Source organism: Vitis riparia, unplaced genomic scaffold (assembly GCF_004353265.1).
Source record: "Vitis riparia cultivar Riparia Gloire de Montpellier isolate 1030 unplaced genomic scaffold, EGFV_Vit.rip_1.0 scaffold868_pilon_pilon, whole genome shotgun sequence".
Lineage (NCBI taxonomy): Eukaryota > Viridiplantae > Streptophyta > Magnoliopsida > Vitales > Vitaceae > Vitis > Vitis riparia.
In genome coordinates, this window is record NW_023269819.1 from 81838 (window position 1) to 99850 (window position 18013).

Below are 18013 nucleotides of genomic sequence, written 5' to 3' on the forward strand. Positions count from 1 at the left end.
GACAAACAAATATTTACTTTGTTTTTATTGTACCCCTTTATTTTGTATACTTTTAACATGTTTCCTTTTTTAAAACCTTAGGTTAGATTGATAAGAAATAAAACCTTTAGCTTTATGTTAATAGTATTAAGAACAAATTTTCTACTCCCAATTATACAAATTTTAACCAACTTACATATAGTACACCAATAGTTGTATTACAATTCACAAGTTCTCGGATTTTATGGTAAATGCTAAAAATGGATTTACAAGTGAACCAAATTGGAGACATGACCAATTAACGACTCAACCAATTTTATTGGCTATGCCTCTTTCCAAGAATTTCTAATGCTCTAATGCCGTTATTGAGTTGTGATTTGTTCAAATGCCTTTATAGTATTTCTATGGTAGTATTTTTAATGGAAAATGAAACTCTATATCTTTTAGCTATTTTTTTAGTAGTTTCATAAATAATTGTTAAGATTCTAAGCCTAATTTCTACATAAAATTGTCAAAACTATAATTATTGGTACAACATTGGAATTTATAGAAGCTTTGTTAGTAGCTAAACCAAATATATAACAAGGAATGGAAAATGAAACATTATCTAAGGTGTTGTTTGTTTTCTTACCTTTTTGCTGAAAACAACTTACTTTTAGATTTCAGATAGTTTATTTTTTTACTTTTTGTTGACTTATTACTTATTTCTTGAATTTTTTATTAATAGAAAAAGTTAAAATATTTGGCTTGTTTTTTTTTTTTTTTTTTTTATAATGTTAAAAGTAACATGTTGGTTTTCTTTACTTCTTATTTTTGAATAGAAATAAAATATTTAAAAAAACAAACAATTTAATACTTAATAGTACTAATTACTATTTAGTTTTAAGTTTTATTTAGAATTAAGTAAAAAAATAAACATTACCTAATTTTTATTTTTCTTTGTTTTTGGTTTTTTTTATTTTTTTATTTTATTTTATAAAACCCCCATCACTTTTTAGAGTTGTACTATAAAGTATAAATATTTATAATTAAGGATAAAAAAATAAAGTTCTTTTTATTAAAATTTATGAAATGAAAACAAATATTTTCAGTCTACTCAACTGGATAGCAATTATATGAAATATTTACTCACTATAAAAGTAATACAACTAGATTGTTTTGGCATGGACTGAGAACACCACTCAACTCTTTGGAAGACATTCAATATCACTCATCGGGCAATTTGAATTTGCATCTTGAGTTGGAATTTACAACCACCTTTGTTTTTCCTGAATGATAGATCTCAATCACCTTATTGTCGTCCTCAATAGGGAGAGGATGTTTCCATCTATTCCCGTCAATGCTCATATGGATATTGTTGACTGCACTATTGTAAAGCTCAAAGCGGATTGTTTCCACCTAAATTGGAAAGCAAAAATATAACTTATCTTAATGAATTTTCTTATTTATAGTCTTGAGCATTGTAATGGTATAATAAAAATTAGAAGAAAATTCCCTAAACTAAAATAAGATCATATTTGCCATATGAGATGAATTTGTTTATAATGAAACCATGTGATTAATAACAAATATTCAAGTAACATTAAACACTACTATAATTGAAAATTGTTGTAAACATCATTGAATCAATGGTGCATCCTTGCAAACTATGGGTTATTCCACACATAAATAACTGATGGATATACCATAGAAAAAATTGTTTGCTTCAAGTTATTTTTGTTAAGCAGTATTTCAATTGAAACTTATGAGTTAACTTGTCAACATGGGTGTAGAAGTTGGCAATCTAGAATATAAACACACAATGTTTGTGTATTTTAGTTAGTTGGCAATTTTGTTCCATTTCTTATTGATTAGATTCAACTTACTTCTTTGGATCTTAATGGTTAAAAGGACTTCATGCTTCTATAGAATTGAGTTCGGGAGGGTGCAAAGTCATCTAATTTGAGGCAAGAATGTATATATGGTTCGTAAAGCTTTTGAACTGACTAATACAAGAAATTAAGATGAAAATTACTTTTGTTTTCTAATTCGATTTTACTACTTTTTTAATTCCAAAAATGATTTTTGGTAAGTTTTAAAATTGTGTTTATTTCTAAATTGTAGTTTGATTCTAAAAAGATTTTTGGAATATTTTTAAAAATTAAAAACTCTCCTAATTGGTTACTAGGGTTTTTAGAATATTTTACAATTAGGAAACTTTTCATAACGAAAGTGTAAGGTATTTTTAATATAAAAGAATTTGTTTTGTTGAAAATTATGGGACTTCAAGAAAATTCTAAGCGAAAAAGAAAAACCATAAAAGAGTAGTTGTCATCTCAAAGCTTCATCCTTCAACTCTCAAATCTTTCAAGATCCCTTTTGAAAGTACATCTTGGTTTCAACAAAGGTATGAATTCAAATTACTTCAACCTTGATAAAGGCTTCAAGGGATTCACTAAGCAACATAGAGGAGTGTTGCATTAGGGAAGTTAAGTGTAGGTGTTGCTGATCTAAGACCCTAGGGAGTAGGTCTATTGGGTTAAGTAAAACTATGTACCATTTTCTCATATTTAGTGAATTATTTGCAGTTAAGACCACTTGTGGCTTTTACATCTAGTAGGTTGCTAGGTGGTTTTCAATGTTATACCTTGTGTACTATTAGAATCACTTTTATTTATCTGTGCATGAGATTTTTTTCTCTTGCTTAAAAACTAATCTAAAGGAAGAAACTAAGTAAGTAATAAAAAATAAAATTTGAGGATTAATTCAGGGGCTACCAATTCACCCCCTCTAGGTAGTTTTATTATATCAAGAGTAAACACAGAATTTCTTTCAAATAGTAATATTATTGGTTAGCCTTAAGGGTTCCAAAATAAATTTTCACCTGTTTCCTTGCCTGATTGCTTATTTAATGTACCAATGTGAGTATCTAAATATATATAGTTAATACTTCATATTTGTAAGTTTCTTTTGTAAGAATCCTTGAGTTCAAACAGCTTAAGACATTACCTAGTTCCAAGTTTAAGGCAAATATAGATGCATTCTAACTAACCTGCACAAGACATTCCCCTCGATCTTTGGAAGGAAGAAAATCATTTCCATGCCATGCATCTTTAAAACAAATAACTTCAAGAAGCCCATCATCTACAAAAGGATCTTTAAAGTTTCTCTGTGCATCAAAACAAACATTGTCTCTTTAGTGAAAGTTCTAATGATGTAATCATAAAGTTGGCTTGTTGCATCCATTAAAAAATTAGTCTTCTTTTTGGACATAAAAGAGTACATTTAAGAAAAAGAACTTACATATTTTTTTTTAACATTTGGTCTATCTGGAAAGCAAGGCAAGTTAACGCAAATGATTGACCTGGTGCTACATGTAAGAGAAAGAAGTAACAATGATGATTAATTAAGTACAACCCATATAGACAATACCTAAAAATAAATTCTTAGCTTTAGATGACATACAACAAACCTTTGTTACCTTAATACTGGGAAGTTATAATGGTATAAAGATTGGGTTACATTCCACAACTAAGAGGTTTATTATCTAACAACTTAAGCTTTTGGGATTCAATATTAGTTTATTATGATAATATTAGAGTCATTCTACGATAATATACTTTTTTTTAGAACTATTCTTTCCACTTCTTTGTTTTCTTTCAACAAATAGTCCTTTTTTATTTTTACTACTATTACTTGTCATCATCCTTTTTTAAATACCAACATCATATATCTTTTATCAATCAAGCTAGATAATCAAATTCATCATCTGGGGCAATCTTAGATTTTTCACTCAAAGGTTATGACCTTGATGGCTATGTTAGTAGAGTGCTTTCTTTTCTTCCTCAATTTATCATATCTAAAGATGATATGAACAACTTGAATATCAAACTATACATGGCCTTGAAAAATTAATATTAGATCTTATTATATGGACACTATTACTACTCTTTGAATCCTTCTTTACACATGTTATTGATCTCCTTACTCCACAACTTGTTGGACATGCTATTAAAAACCAATTTACACCTTGCTCAAGCGCAATCATCAAAATTTGTAGTGCTTCCCTCAAACATTAATATAAGATGGTCAAACTATGATGAATTTATCTCAAACATGCAAAAATACTTCCTATATGATTTTCCTAGATTATATATGAATCCAAACTTCAACAATTGATTTATTTTTATTTTTATTTTTTATAATCTTCCTTATGGGCATGACCTCAACATGTACAAATTTTACCACCATTTTAATTATATTTCAATGGAATGTTTTTAAGTTCACTTATGATCCTTTGAAAACATTTGGAACAACTATGTACAATATTAGCACAACACTATTTTTTTTGTGTTGATATCCTCTTTAATTTTGAGAGTGCTTTTCTTCATAAAATACTTAACAAGATTACCAATCCCTTTTCAAGGTTATGGCATAAACTTAAGAGATAAAAGACATTGTTATTATACTCAAAATGCTTTCAACTGTCTATAGGTGGTTGATTACATTGTATGCACTAAATAGGCATGCTCAATTGTGTGGCATTAGTAATGTTACAATCATTACATGTTCTTATCCATATCATCCCTCTCCTCAAGCCAAACCTCTTTCAAATTTGATATCTCAATTTAGGGAATTGTTGGAAGGTTCATGAAGATCATCTATAGGTAAAGTGGCTAAACATAGTAATTCATCTTAATCTTATTATCATTCTCCTTGTGCTATGGAGTTTAGGTAGCTATTTGATCATTATCTTCTACTACAAAGGCACTTAGAAATGTAAGCCCATTAGATCCATTTACACTTTCATGTGACCAAGTGTGGAAGCTATAGTTCAAGTAAGTTTAATTGAAAAATATAAATTAGAATATAGCAACATAATATATTTACCTGTGTGGTATGCTTATTTCCTTCCACTCTCCTTGTTCATCTTTAGTTTTAATACCGATAGGTAGAACAATGTTCCTGCATTCTCATGCTCCTCACATTATTAAATAAATAACAAAACAAAATGCTAGTGTAAAATTAAATATTCCTTTTAAGTACATAAAACAATCCAAAAGTCAACTTATTTGATGGCCTTCAAATTAAGATATCCTAGCACAATGATAACTATGAATTCAAGCACAAGTCAAGATTTCAACCTCCTATGTTGACATAAGCTATGAACAAACTATCATTAAAGTGAAGTCAAATTTTGTTATTAAAAATGTTAAAGTAAGACTTTCCAATAATAGATACACGTGGAGAGGGTAGTTGTTTTAGGAACATGAGTTGTAAATTGAAAAGAGCAAATGTGATCTTTAATACTTCAATCTTGAGTTTTAATAATATAATTAATTTAAAGTGAAAGGTAAAGTGTTGACATACATGAACATGTGCTTGTGTATGTATATATATCTATATATGAGGATATAATTAAACATAGACATGCATATATGGCGATCCCATAATCCTAGTTGTGTACTTTGCATGCCAAGGTTAGATCCTCCTAATTAACCTTCACTAGTTGGTTCTCATTAGCACCTTCGCACTCCATCAAGGGTTCCTTTAATTATCATCCTCATCACTTCTCAAAAAAGTGGTTATATGAATCAACATTTTTCCAAGAGGCCATGAAGAGTAAGCACCTAGTTACCTCATCAAGAGGATACATTCACAACAAGGATCATGAAGAATTTAGTCACTCAATTGATAAACTCATATTTTACATTTCTTTCAAGGGTGACTAAGAACATATAAACTATATGTTTTAGTTCCATCTCACTCGATAATAAAGCTTGAGGTCCTTAACATGGTCTTGGTCCATCTTGATAGATAGCTTACCTCTTCCTTATACTAAGTAAAATAGGATGGTTTGAGGGTCTTGTTTAATGACTGGGTTGGGAAGCTTGCTAAGAAAGAATGATATATAAATTGCCAGACTTGCTTTGGTTCAATGTAGAAGGATGGAACCATTATTGTCCATGGGCAAATTCTATCTCCACCACGTTAAGTTGTCCTTAAAGCCATATCTAGTCACCAAAATGGATCCAAACTTGAACCTTACATCTATGTGGTCAACTTCTTCTAATAAAAAAACCTCCATCAAATAAAACTAAATTAGGATTGATAAAAATAAGATTATAAAAAATCATCCTTATTGATTAAGCTCTTGATTGGATTGATAGAATAAAAGATTTTACCATTTGACTAATGACCATTTTTCATTCTCGATCTTGCAAGAAAATTAGGTTAATCAATCTAATAGTGGATGACACAAGCTTCTTAATTCATGCCAACCTAAAATGATTGCAAACTTTATAATCTTCAAAAATCTAGAATTCTATTTTAGATTAAACCCCTTCCTACAAATATTAATTTTGAGAGATAATTATGTTATATTCCCCTAGTTATTAATTCTTCTTTATATTTCCAATTTGAGACAAAAGACATGGAAAGGATTCTTTTCAAAGAGAAATAAAAATCTCATAATCCATTCTTAGAGTAACAAAATGAAATCCTTAGACATTGTAGCAACATCAAACTTGGTACTTATGAATTTGCCTAAAGGCTTGTGAAGAGAGATGTTCTAGATTTATTTTCATAAATGACTAGTGGATGTGATTACTACTCAAAAAGTGCTATTTCATAGCTTGTAATTAACTCTTTTAAACACTCTTGAGTAGTAATTATTACCTTTTAACCCAATTAACATGTTAAGGACCCTTGCAATTAATTCTAATCAAATTGTGTAAGTTTTGGTGTTTTTGTTAGTAATTTGAAGCTCCAAAGCAATCCAAGATTGAGGAGAGTTATTTGGAATCCATGGCAAAGCAATGGAAAGCTCAGAAACAGAAGAACCGAAGCTTTGAAGTCCTTTGCCATAAGCAAATCCGGAATGCAAGGAGGGGAAGCAAAGAGAAATCTGCTATGAAGCATTCTTGATGACAGTCATGTCAGCTACTTTTGGAGCACTTCCCGAAGTCCAATTTATGTATGCTATATTTAATTTTAAAGCTTAGGAAGTCAAAAATCCAATGCTTCAAACGGTGCGCAATTCGGAGTTGAAATGAAGGAGTTACATCCGTTGGAAGCCGATCACTCCAAGCTGAAGGAAGACTTTTGCACAGTGTTGCGAAATGATTTCGCAGCCTTTTTGCACAGTGCTATGGAATTCCTCTGAAGTTTCACGACGCGATGGAAGCCAAACACCGCAAGATGAAAGCCAACTTTGCAGCGCTGCGGAATCAGCCTTTTGCTGCGAAGTAATTTCGCAGCCCTTTTTGTACATCTGCGAAATCTCGCAGACCTCATTTTCACCTGCGAAATGGTCCTTAGCGCTTCCCAATATTTGTAACCGACACTTGGAGATATTTTTCTTTAGTTTTTTGTTGTCTAAATCTTCATTTTCTCCTTGTAACCCACCAATTATAGGATTCCTTAGTTATTAAGTTTGGAAAAGGGGTGAATAACCTCAGATATTTTGTTTTGTAATTTTCTTTATATATAGCTCTCGGGAGCTTGTTCTCAAGAGCATCCTTTGTACAGTTTTGGGAAGGAAGTAAAATACAGAGCACTTGCTCTGCTTTTCATATATATTCTTGTTTTCTCGTTAGTTTTCTTTCTAGCCAATCAAACTCTAAGGATTTTTCCTCAGAGGATGAGAGGCTAGGCTCTTCGTATCTTGGAGTGAAGAAAGCCGGGTAAGTTTCCTCATGCATAAATTGGAAGTTTTATTGTTTTAGTTTTTAATGAAGAGAAAGAGTGACCCGTTAATGGTTTTTATCTTTTTAGTTAACTTAAAACGCCTTTAAATCACCTAGGCCAACACTTGGTAAGGCAAGTGATCTCCGTCCATGGAGATTCACTAGTTTACCTCTTGCGAGCCTCTGGGAGGTGACTTAAAGGTAGGATTTTCTAGAATTGCCAACACTTGGTAAGCTTTTGGACTCCAAGGAGACATCCATTAGTTATCTCTTGCGAGCTTTTGACGGGTAATCCAAGGTTAAAGATCACCTTGAATGGCAAGTGCTAGGTGAGAGGTATGAGTCATTGCAAGTTGCATCAGTGAGAGGGATTTAGTGTTTGAACCCATTAATGGGAAGCATCTGTATAACACCGGTTAGAGAATTAACTATATGTTAATTCTCTAATGCGAGGAAAAGAAACAAGTGACCGGAACTCCCTTTTTGTATGAGGAATCTGAGCCTAGTGATCTGAAACTCCAAGAAACACTTTTCTTTGTAATTAAAATCAGTTACTATTATTTTTGGTTAGCTTAAAACCGAATCTTTTTCATTCAAACATCTTTATGTTTTCTTTTAAAGCTAACCTTGAAATGAAAAGGCACCAATTCAGCTTTGAATTAATATCATTTGTGAAGTGAAAACTCATCCCAGTGAACGATCCTAGAGCCACTATGCTATAGTAGCTTTGTCTTTGCTACCCTAGTATATGGTGTAATAGGTTATAAATTTTGTTGATTACTCCCTCAATCAAGGAGCACCAGCTGGACACGAATCAGCTGAGACACCAATTGGGCACGAATCAAATGGCGTCGCTGCCGGGGACTGGTGCCACTTTGCAGTGATATGATCTTTTGAGAACACTTGTGATCTTCATCACAAGTTTGGTGATTTTTCTTTTCTTTTACTAACTCTTTTTAATTGTTCTTTTTCTTTATTTGTGTTTTAGTTAACCTTTCAGCTAGTTTTAGTTAGTCTTAATTTTTTGAATTGTTTTTCTTTTGTTTTCTTTTGTTTTCTCTGTTTTTTATTCACAAATTGCTAGTTGTGCATGTCATGTTGAATACGAGATAGCAGAGGAAGCCATGAACTTCATCAGTTATGTGGCTGAATTTTCAAGAGAATGGGGTGAACCAAATACTAGAGATATGGGGAGAATGACATCTCAACCTAATGCTAAGGGTGATATGTATATTTTGAATGACGGCATGGACATGAAGGCAAAGATTGCAGCTATGGAAAGGAGAGTAGAAGAGCTGGAAATGAACCAGATGCAAGAAGCGCAAGCCATCTCTCAGACACCATTGCAAGTTATGCCTTGTGCCATTTGTCTATCTTATGAGCACTTGGGGGAAGAGTGTCCTACCATTCAAGTGGCAAGGGAAATGTTTGGTGATTGCAACACCAACAATTCCAATTGGAGGAAACATCCAAAGTTCTCTTGGAAACCACAGCCGCCTCAATACAAACAACATGTTCAAGCACTTCCGCAAGCCTCAAACCTTGAACAAGCTATGATGAATCTTAACAAGGTCATGGAAGACTTTGTTGAAGCTAAAAAATCCATCAATGCTCAGCTCAGTCAAAGAATTGACAGTGTAGAGAGTTCATTGAACAAAAAGATGGATGAAATGCAAAATGATCTATCTCAGAAGATAGATAATCTCCAAGATTCAATCTCAAGGTTTGCCAACCTCAACACAGTGCAAGAGAAAGAAAACTCTCCTTCTCAACCTTATCAAAATTCCATGAGTATCCATGAAATGGAGGCTAAGGAGGGAGAATCTTCACAAAAGAGGGAAGTCAAAGAAGTGATCACTCTGAGGAGTGGTAAAGAGGTTGATCTGCCCACATGCAAGCTAGAGCATAAGGTAAAGAGTGAAACAGAGAAAGAAAAGAGGGAGGAAATCAAAGGAAAGAAAAAGGGTAAAAGCATAGAGAAAGATGGCTATGATGTTAATGAACAAAGAGAACCACAGAGGATAGTCATCAAGGAAGAAATGATGAAACACATGCCTCTACTTTTCCTCCAAGCTTTGTACGGCAAAAAGGGAATTGGTTTCGTTGCCATCATACACAGCAAGCCTCAAGTGAGGGATGCAAACTTCATATGGGATCCAGGCAAGCTAAATCAGGATCAAATTTTTTGATGGACTTAGTCTTTCTAAAGACCAGCTAGTCCATATCTTTTTGTTTTACTTATTACTTGTTTTAATTTTGATTTCAATGCTTTAATTTTGATTTTAATGCTTTAATTCTAATTTGTTTTGATGTAATATAGGTTTTTGGATGATCAAAATCAAGAGGAATTGCAAAGAAATTGAAGAAAATCGTTTGGAGCAAGAAAAATGCAAAAACAAGGCAAAAACAGGGCAAAAACAAGGGTCTACGAGATTTCGCAGCCTCTGCGAAATTGGCACTTTGCTGCGAAACCATTTCACAACTCAACTGACTCCTCTGCGAACATTTTCGCAGCTGCGAAACCGATTTTGGCACACGAGTGCCACTTCGCAGCACAGGAGCCCTCATTCCGCAGCTGCGAAACGGCTGCGAAGCTCTAAAGCATGAAAATTCCCAATTTCGCAGCCAAAGCTCCATTTCGCAGGGTATTTCACGGCTGCGAAACCATTTTTGGCACACGAGTGCCATTTGGAAGCCCCGTACACTCATTTCACAGCTACGAAATGGCTGCGAAACCTCCACACCTTAAAATCCTTCAGCGCACACACCATGAACAGACATGTCACAGTCGTACCCCCATTTCGAAACCTATTGGACACATTTTGATCACTTTTCGAAGTTCATTTCATGCATACCATATATCGTTTGAAATCTTGGGAAGTCAGGAGTCCATAGCTTCAAACGGTACTCGATTCGGATTTGAAACAGAAAAGTTATGGCTGTTTGAAGACGACTGTGCAAACCATGAGCGGAAATGTCGCACCTCCATTTTGCTACTGTTGGACACATTTTTGAAGCACTTCCTGGAGCTCAAATTATGCATACCATATCTCATTTTAAAGATTGGGAAGTCAAAAGTCCAGTGCTTCAAACGGTATGCGATTTGGAGGTGAAATGAAGAAGTTATGGCCGTTTGAAGATGAGCGCGCAAAGTTGAGCGAGAATTTCGCAGTCGATACACCATTTGGAAGGGTGTTTCGCAGCTGCGAAACCACTTTTTGGCACACGAGTGCCATTTTTCAGCACAGTGACCCTCATTTCGCAGCTGTGAAACTACTGCGAAGCTCCAAAGCGTAAAAACTTCAAATTTCGCAGCCAAAGCTCTATTTCGCAGGGTATTTCGAAGCTGCGAAACCACTTTTTGGCATACGAGTACCATTTGGAAGCCTCGTACACTCATTTCGCAGCTGCGAAACGGCTGTAAAATCACCTTTAGGCTGCAAAATGGTATGCAAAAATGCCACTTTGCTGCGAAATGATCTCCAAGCTTCGAAATGGCTGCAAAATCACCTCCAAGCTTCGAAATGGCCTTTAAATTGCGAAATTGACTTGAAAAATGGAGGGAGCTTTGCAAAAACACCTTGAAAAGCCAAGGGAAGTTGCTAAAATGCCAACAGAGCCCCACGCACTAGCTGAGTACCCTCTGGAACTCATGAACAGCTACCTCTCTCCATTTCAGCCATGGCCAAGACTAAAGGAAAGCCCCGCGCACCCTGGGATCACACACATGAAGCCTTTCACTCCATTTCTGACCTCCTTAAACCATCAAAGCCCATAACTCCAACTGAGGAGACTATGCCACCTAAGGAGACTACCAAAGCAGAGGTTGAAGTTCTGATCCAACCCACTCAAGAGGCCACCATAGATGCATCAGCTCCACATGACTCGCCATTACTTGATCATCTCTTTACTTTTGTCTTTACATATTATATTAGTATAGATAATTCCATGTTTTGATGTTTTATATTCTGGGATTGGAGGTATCCATTGATCATATCTTATATTCTACTTTCTCAGAATCATATATAGACATCATTTTTTGTTTAAGCTTAGCATTTTTCTATTTCCTCTACTCACTAACTCTTTTGTTTTTTTTGAAACATGTGGTTTCTCCTATACGACTCAGACTCCATGTCACTCAAGAGGTACCACTTCCTCCCAATTTTTTTAATCGCTTTTGTCACATTGAGGACAATGTTCAGCTTGGTTGGGGGGAGAGTTGAGGAAGTAAGTATTGCTATTAATGCTAAGTTATTTTGGTAATTTAGTTGTTTTTTGCTTAATTTTAAAAAAATTTTAAGTTTTTTATTCTACTCTCCATGGTTATTAAGGAAAATTTTTCAAAATGAAAAGGGAGAAATTGAATTTTTGTCTTTTTACTTGACTTAGATTTTGTATTATGCTTATTAAAGTTGATGAATTGTTGAAACTTCTATTGAAGTCAACCTTAGTTCTTCCACTTTAAGCTATTCACACATTGTGCACAATAGGTTCCGATTATAAGATGAAAAACTATTTCCCCCTTGACTTAGGAAAATTTAGACTTGGTACCTTTGACCTCATTTAATAGTGTTGGGACACCTTATAAAAGACCAATGAGTCTTTGAAAAAGAAAGAAAGAAAGAAAGAAAGAAAGAAAAATGTTTGCTTACCTTGAAACCCGAGCAAGGTCTGAGGGGTATATGGTGAAAATCTTTAAAACCTGGTGCCCTAAGCCTTCATTGGTTGGGAGTCACCGACCTCAATGCTCGTTACAAGGGTGGATAGGTGGAGTTTAACATACTATAGGTGCTTGGGTATTAAAAATTCATTCTCAAAAGTCCGGGGTAAAATCCTAAAAGTTAGTGGTTGAAAGATCCTTAAAACTTGATGCCCTAAACCTTAATTGGTTGGGAGTCATTGATGGACCCCCGTTACATGGACAATTTAGAAAAGAATGCCTTTAAGCTTTGCACTCCTACAAGAAAAAAAAAATTGTGAGAAAAGAGGTGCGTTCTTAGCCTATTGGAGGTTGATTAGTTTGCTAAGCTTTGAAAAGAACTAGGTTAAGGGGAGAGATTAGTTCAACATACTATATTCGGAAACTAATAAATAACACTTAGATTTTTGTGGAAGAGTAAGGTTTGGACCTTTGGGAGTGGAAATTATTTTGAAACTTAAATTTGTATAATGCCTACTCTTTATGAATTGTGACCAGACAAATTATTTGATAGCTCCTATTGAAGTTTGAGTTTTATTTCTTTAATGTTCCATGTGAAAGTTAGATCAGTCATGCCACTTAAACATTTTTTGAAGTGATCAGCATGATGTTGTAAATTATGGTACTTTTATTTTATTTTTCTCTCCTTCATTGCTAAGGGACTAGCAATATGTCGGTTGGGGGGAGTGATTACTACTCAAAAAGTGCTATTTTATAGCTTATAATTAACTCTTTTAAACACTCTTGAGTAGTAATTATTACCTTTTAACCCAATTAACATGTTAAGGACCCTTGCAATCAATTCTAATCAAATTGTGTAAGTTTTGGTGTTTTTGTTAGTAATTTGAAGCTCCAAAGCAATCCAAGATTGAGGAGAGTTATTTGGAATCCATGGCAAAGCAATGGAAAGCTCAGAAACATGAAGAACCGAAGCTTTGAAGTCCTTTGCCATAAGCAAATCCGGAATGCAAGGAGGGGAAGCAAAGAGAAATCTGCTATGAAGCATTCTTGATGATAGTCATGTCAGCTACTTTTGGAGCACTTCCCGAAGTCCAATTTATACATGCTACATGTCATTTTAAAGCTTAGGAAGTCAACAATCCAATGCTTCAAACGGTACGCAATTCGGAGTTGAAATGAAGGAGTTACAGCCGTTGGAAGCCGATCACTCCAAGCTGAAGGAAGACTTTTGCACAGTATTGCGAAATCACCCTTTTGTTGCAGAATGATTTCGCAGCCTTTTTGCACAGTGCTATGGAATTCCTCTGAAGTTTCACGACGCGATGGAAGCCAAACACCGCAAGATGAAAGCCAACTTCGCAGCGCTGTGGAATCAGCCTTTTGCTGCGAAGTAATTTTGCAGCCCTTTTTGTACATCTGCGAAATCTCGCAGACCTCATTTTCACCTGCGAAATGGTCCTTAGCGCTTCCCGATATTTGTAACCGACACTTGGAGATATTTTTCTTTAGTTTTTTGTTGTCTAAATCCCCATTTTCTCCTAGTAACCCACCAATTATAGGATTCCTTAGTTATTAAGTTTGGAAAAGGGGTGAATAACCTCAAATATTTTGTTTTGTAATTTTCTTTATATATAGCTCTCGGGAGCTTGTTCTCAAGAGCATCCTTTGTACAGTTTTGGGAAGGAAGTAAAATACAGAGCACTTGCTCTGCTTTTCATATATATTCTTGTTTTCTCGTTAGTTTTCTTTCTAGCCAATCAAACTCTAAGGATTTTTCCTCAGAGGATGAGAGGCTAGGCTCTTCGTATCTTGGAGTGAAGAAAGCCGGGTAAGTTTCCTCATGCATAAATTGGAAGTTTTGTTGTTTAGTTTTTAATGAAGAGAAAGAGTGACCCGTTAATGGTTTTTATCTTTTTAGTTAACTTAAAACGCCTTTAAATCACCTGGGCCAACACTTGGTAAGGCAAGTGATCTCCGTCCATGGAGATTCACTAGTTTACCTCTTACGAGCCTCTGGGAGGTGACTTGAAGGTAGGATTTTCTAGAATTGCCAACACTTGGTAAGCTTTTGGACTCCAAGGAGACATCCATTAGTTATCTCTTGCGAGCTTTTGACGGGTAATCCAAGGTTAAAGATCACCTTGAATGGCAAGTGCTAGGTGAGAGGTATGAGCCATTGCAAGTTGCATCAGTGAGAGGGATTTAGTGTTTGAACCCATTAATGAGAAGCATCTGTATAACACCGGTTAGAGAATTGACTATATGTTAATTCTCTAATGTGAGGAAAAGAAACAAGTGACCGGAACTCCCTTTTTGTATGAGGAATCTGAGCCTAGTGATCTGAAACTCCAAGAAACACTTTTCTTTGTAATTAAAATCAGTTACTATTATTTTTGGTTAGCTTAAAACCGAATCTTTTTCATTCAAACATCTTTATGTTTTCTTTTAAAGCTAACCTTGAAATGAAAAGGCATCAATTCAGCTTTGAATTAATATCATTTGTGAAGTGAAAACCCATCCCAGTGAACGATCCTAGAGCCACTATGCTATAGTAGCTTTGTCTTTGCTACCCTAGTATATGGTGTAATAGGTTATAAATTTTGTTGATTACTCCCTCAATCAAGGAGCACCAGCTGGACACGAATCAGCTGAGACACCAATTGGGCACGAATCAGGATGCAAGTATTCAACTTTGGGGAGTTCAGACTAGTGATGTTTTACTATTCAAATATTGAACTTGATTTGCTAAAATATTTGGTCTTATAATGGTGTAGAGTAAGATTTCATGAAAGATACTACTTAAGATTCAAGACTTGAATTGTAAGTATACCTAAATATTTTTTGTGCCCTTAGATATGCAACGTTTTATATAGGCAAGGTTCTGTGATCTTTTGAGAAGATTCTTCAATATAACTAATTAAGCTTCTTTCTCATGTCCATTGTGCTCTACATAGTTTTTCATGTTGCATTTTTTCTTATAATAATTGAAGTATATAAGAATTTCATTTTATATTTTCTCTATGAGTTCATTAATTTCCATAAAGGACATCCTCATCACTAAAGAGTTTGTACCCTGTGCGCTACATTAAAAAAGAAAAAAGAAAAAAATAATAATCATAAAGGATGCAATGATTTATATGGTTTGACCCATTTAGACCATCTCCTACAACATCAAATTATTACTATTAAATTGGACTATCTTCCAAATAATAAGCCTTACTTCCTTACATATTTGGATTCTAAGTAGTGAAAAAACTACCAAAAAAGAGTTGACTTTTTCATTTACCATCTTAAGGTGAATTCTAACACCCTATCAGTTGGGAAGGTTCATGTTAAACATGTCTTCTTCTTTATTTGGATTGATTCCAAGGATACTAGCTTGATCTTAATGGCCTAAAATAACCCTATGAAAAATCCTATACTATTGTTTTCTAATTAGATGAAATGGTCTTCAAGATGGCATAACTTAAGTCTCATATAATCCAATACTTGAAGACATGATTATTCCAAAGATAAGTAGAGGTACCTAGATAAAACACATTCAAAAAAATTAATGCTTATTTATGGGTTTATTATCTTTATTTTGACTTTTGTCACAAGCAACCATGAACCACCAAATATCAAATAACAGTATCCTTTTTTTTTTTTTTTGTCTTTTGACTAGTTTAGAATTTCATTATCATAAATAATAAAAAATCACTCTCTATTTCTCTTTCCCATTCCTTTTTTTTTCACATTATTTTCTTTTTCCTTCCCTTCTATCCCTTGTTAAGAAGAAGATTACACATAAATTTAAAGTACTTTTTGGTCATCAAACAAACATGTGTTTAAATATATCTCAAAATCTTAATTTGAACTAACTAGAACATCATAAGGAATAGGAAATAAAGAAATACATATAATGAAATCTCTCTCTCTCTCAAGCCTCACTCTACCTCCAAGGATAATATCACATCATAATTTAATGCATTTTTAATTTACAAAACAAACATATATCTAAGACATATCTTAACAAAACCAAGTAAACTTCGATCTAGCCACATAATTGTTACTCTAAACTAAGTAGAGTATTATAAGAAGTATGAAATAAAGACAAATACAATTATTTGTAAATGTTGAAAATATCATTATCAAACAATCACCTTGGCCAAGACGTCAAAGAACAACTACCATAATATCCATCCTTTTTCTCTGACAAATCTTCAATATCCAATCCTAATATAAACATGTTAAATCAATCAACAATGTAATCCAAGTTAATTTGGCTTGATTTTCATTAATTAGCAGTTTTGGTTGAATATCTTAAAACTCATAATGCAATAATGTAGAGGAAAAAAAAAAGAAATTAGTATAAAAATACAATTTATTTACATACAATGTTAAGTGCAATAAATGAGTAATTGAATGTTTACTTCTAAAATATCAAATAATGGTTTTCTAAAAATATGAAGGCAAGTCTATATGATAAAATGAGGTGAATATAATGAGACATGATATCGATCAATTTACAGAAACAAAAATCCACTAAATATTTCATAGATAGAACAATTAGTTTGAAGTAGAATAAAAAAAACGATCCAAAGGAATCAACAAACTAAGCCATAAAATTGTCAAATGTGATATGAAAGTATGCATAGTAGCCTTGAAAAACTTAGAGAAAAATGAATAGTCCTACCATATTATTTACTAAATGAATCCTAGATGAGGAACTATTAGGATCAACCAAAGTTTATAGTTTCTCAATTATAGGATTGAGTAACAAAAATATGATTTATTAAATAAAAGTTTATGGCAATGAAATATAAGATTTTACTAATTCAAGTAAGGCCTAAAGGATGGGGAATGATGTTTAAAAAGTGATAATCTATGTGAGACCTTTTAACACAAGAATAAAAATATATGCTAGTTAAATTGAACCTAAACTCAAGTACTTTAGGAACTCACATTTTTGAAAATTTACTCTCTATAATCCACATAATTTACAACATTTCTAAGAAAAAAATAGAGTTTCTCTGGAACAATGATGAGAGCTCAAATTAAACACTTGTATGACTATTTAGTATATTAGAGAAAACATATTGATTATCACTCAAATAAATGTTTATATATGCTAAAAATGAATTTTTATATACCTTAAGTGATAATCATTTTGTTTTAGCATAAACGTATGCTATGTTCCAATTTAAGTACTAATATGTTTATCTAGTGTAGAATGCAAAATAAAAAAAAGGATTAAGTCTTGGTAGGAAGTATCAAAGACAATTTAGAGTTATGAGAATGATGAAAGCAAGGTGGAGAAGCTTGGATCCATAAGAAAATATGAAAAAGGCAAGGAAAAGGGCATAGTTGAAATGCTAAATCCAAATCAATACCTAAAGGTGTATTTTGATGTTGAAAATTGTGAAGGGAAGGATTGTTAACAAAAGAATTTCGACGCCCAATGGTTTATATTGAAACAAAATTGATACATGAGATGACTCATCAAAATTTCAATAGAGGCCTTAGAGATATCAAGTCTTGGTATTATTTAGCAATTACAATTGACAACACTTTGATTCAAATTTGATGCAAGTAAGACTTGGTATCAAAGATTCAATACCCACTTCAACAACATACTCATTGAACAATATTTGGAACAAATTACTTCACCTAATTATCGATATTGTAATACTAGTTTGACGCCTCATCCAAAATATTGATATAAGTA

The 18013-nt window shown here is 33.4% G+C and overlaps 1 protein-coding gene across 1 annotated transcript; it reads right to left on the reverse strand.

Annotated features, from left to right (window-relative positions):
* Nucleotides 1-1084: 1084 nt before the first annotated feature.
* LOC117910808 (diacylglycerol kinase 5-like) lies at nt 1085-16534 on the reverse strand. Its single transcript, XM_034824960.1, has 5 exons — nt 16449-16534; nt 4849-4923; nt 3262-3328; nt 3011-3127; nt 1085-1377 (listed from the first exon to the last, which is right to left on the reverse strand). The coding sequence occupies exons 1-5, from the start codon at nt 16532-16534 to the stop codon at nt 1186-1188; spliced, it is 537 nt and encodes a 178-aa protein (XP_034680851.1). The 3' UTR covers nt 1085-1185.
* Nucleotides 16535-18013: the final 1479 nt, after the last annotated feature.

Bases quoted from the DNA above. Each gene is read 5' to 3' on its own strand.
- LOC117910808 (XM_034824960.1), bottom strand. From the start codon at position 16,534: ATGTTTATATTAGGATTGGATATTGAAGATTTGTCAGAGAAAAAGGAT. The intron at 4,924-16,448 runs GTGATTGTTTGA...ATGAGAATGCAG, and splicing joins TCTTTGACGTCTTGGCCAAG to GAACATTGTTCTACCTATCG. The intron at 3,128-3,261 runs GTAAGTTCTTTT...TTTGATGCACAG, and splicing joins CAAATGTTAAAAAAAAATAT to AGAAACTTTAAAGATCCTTT.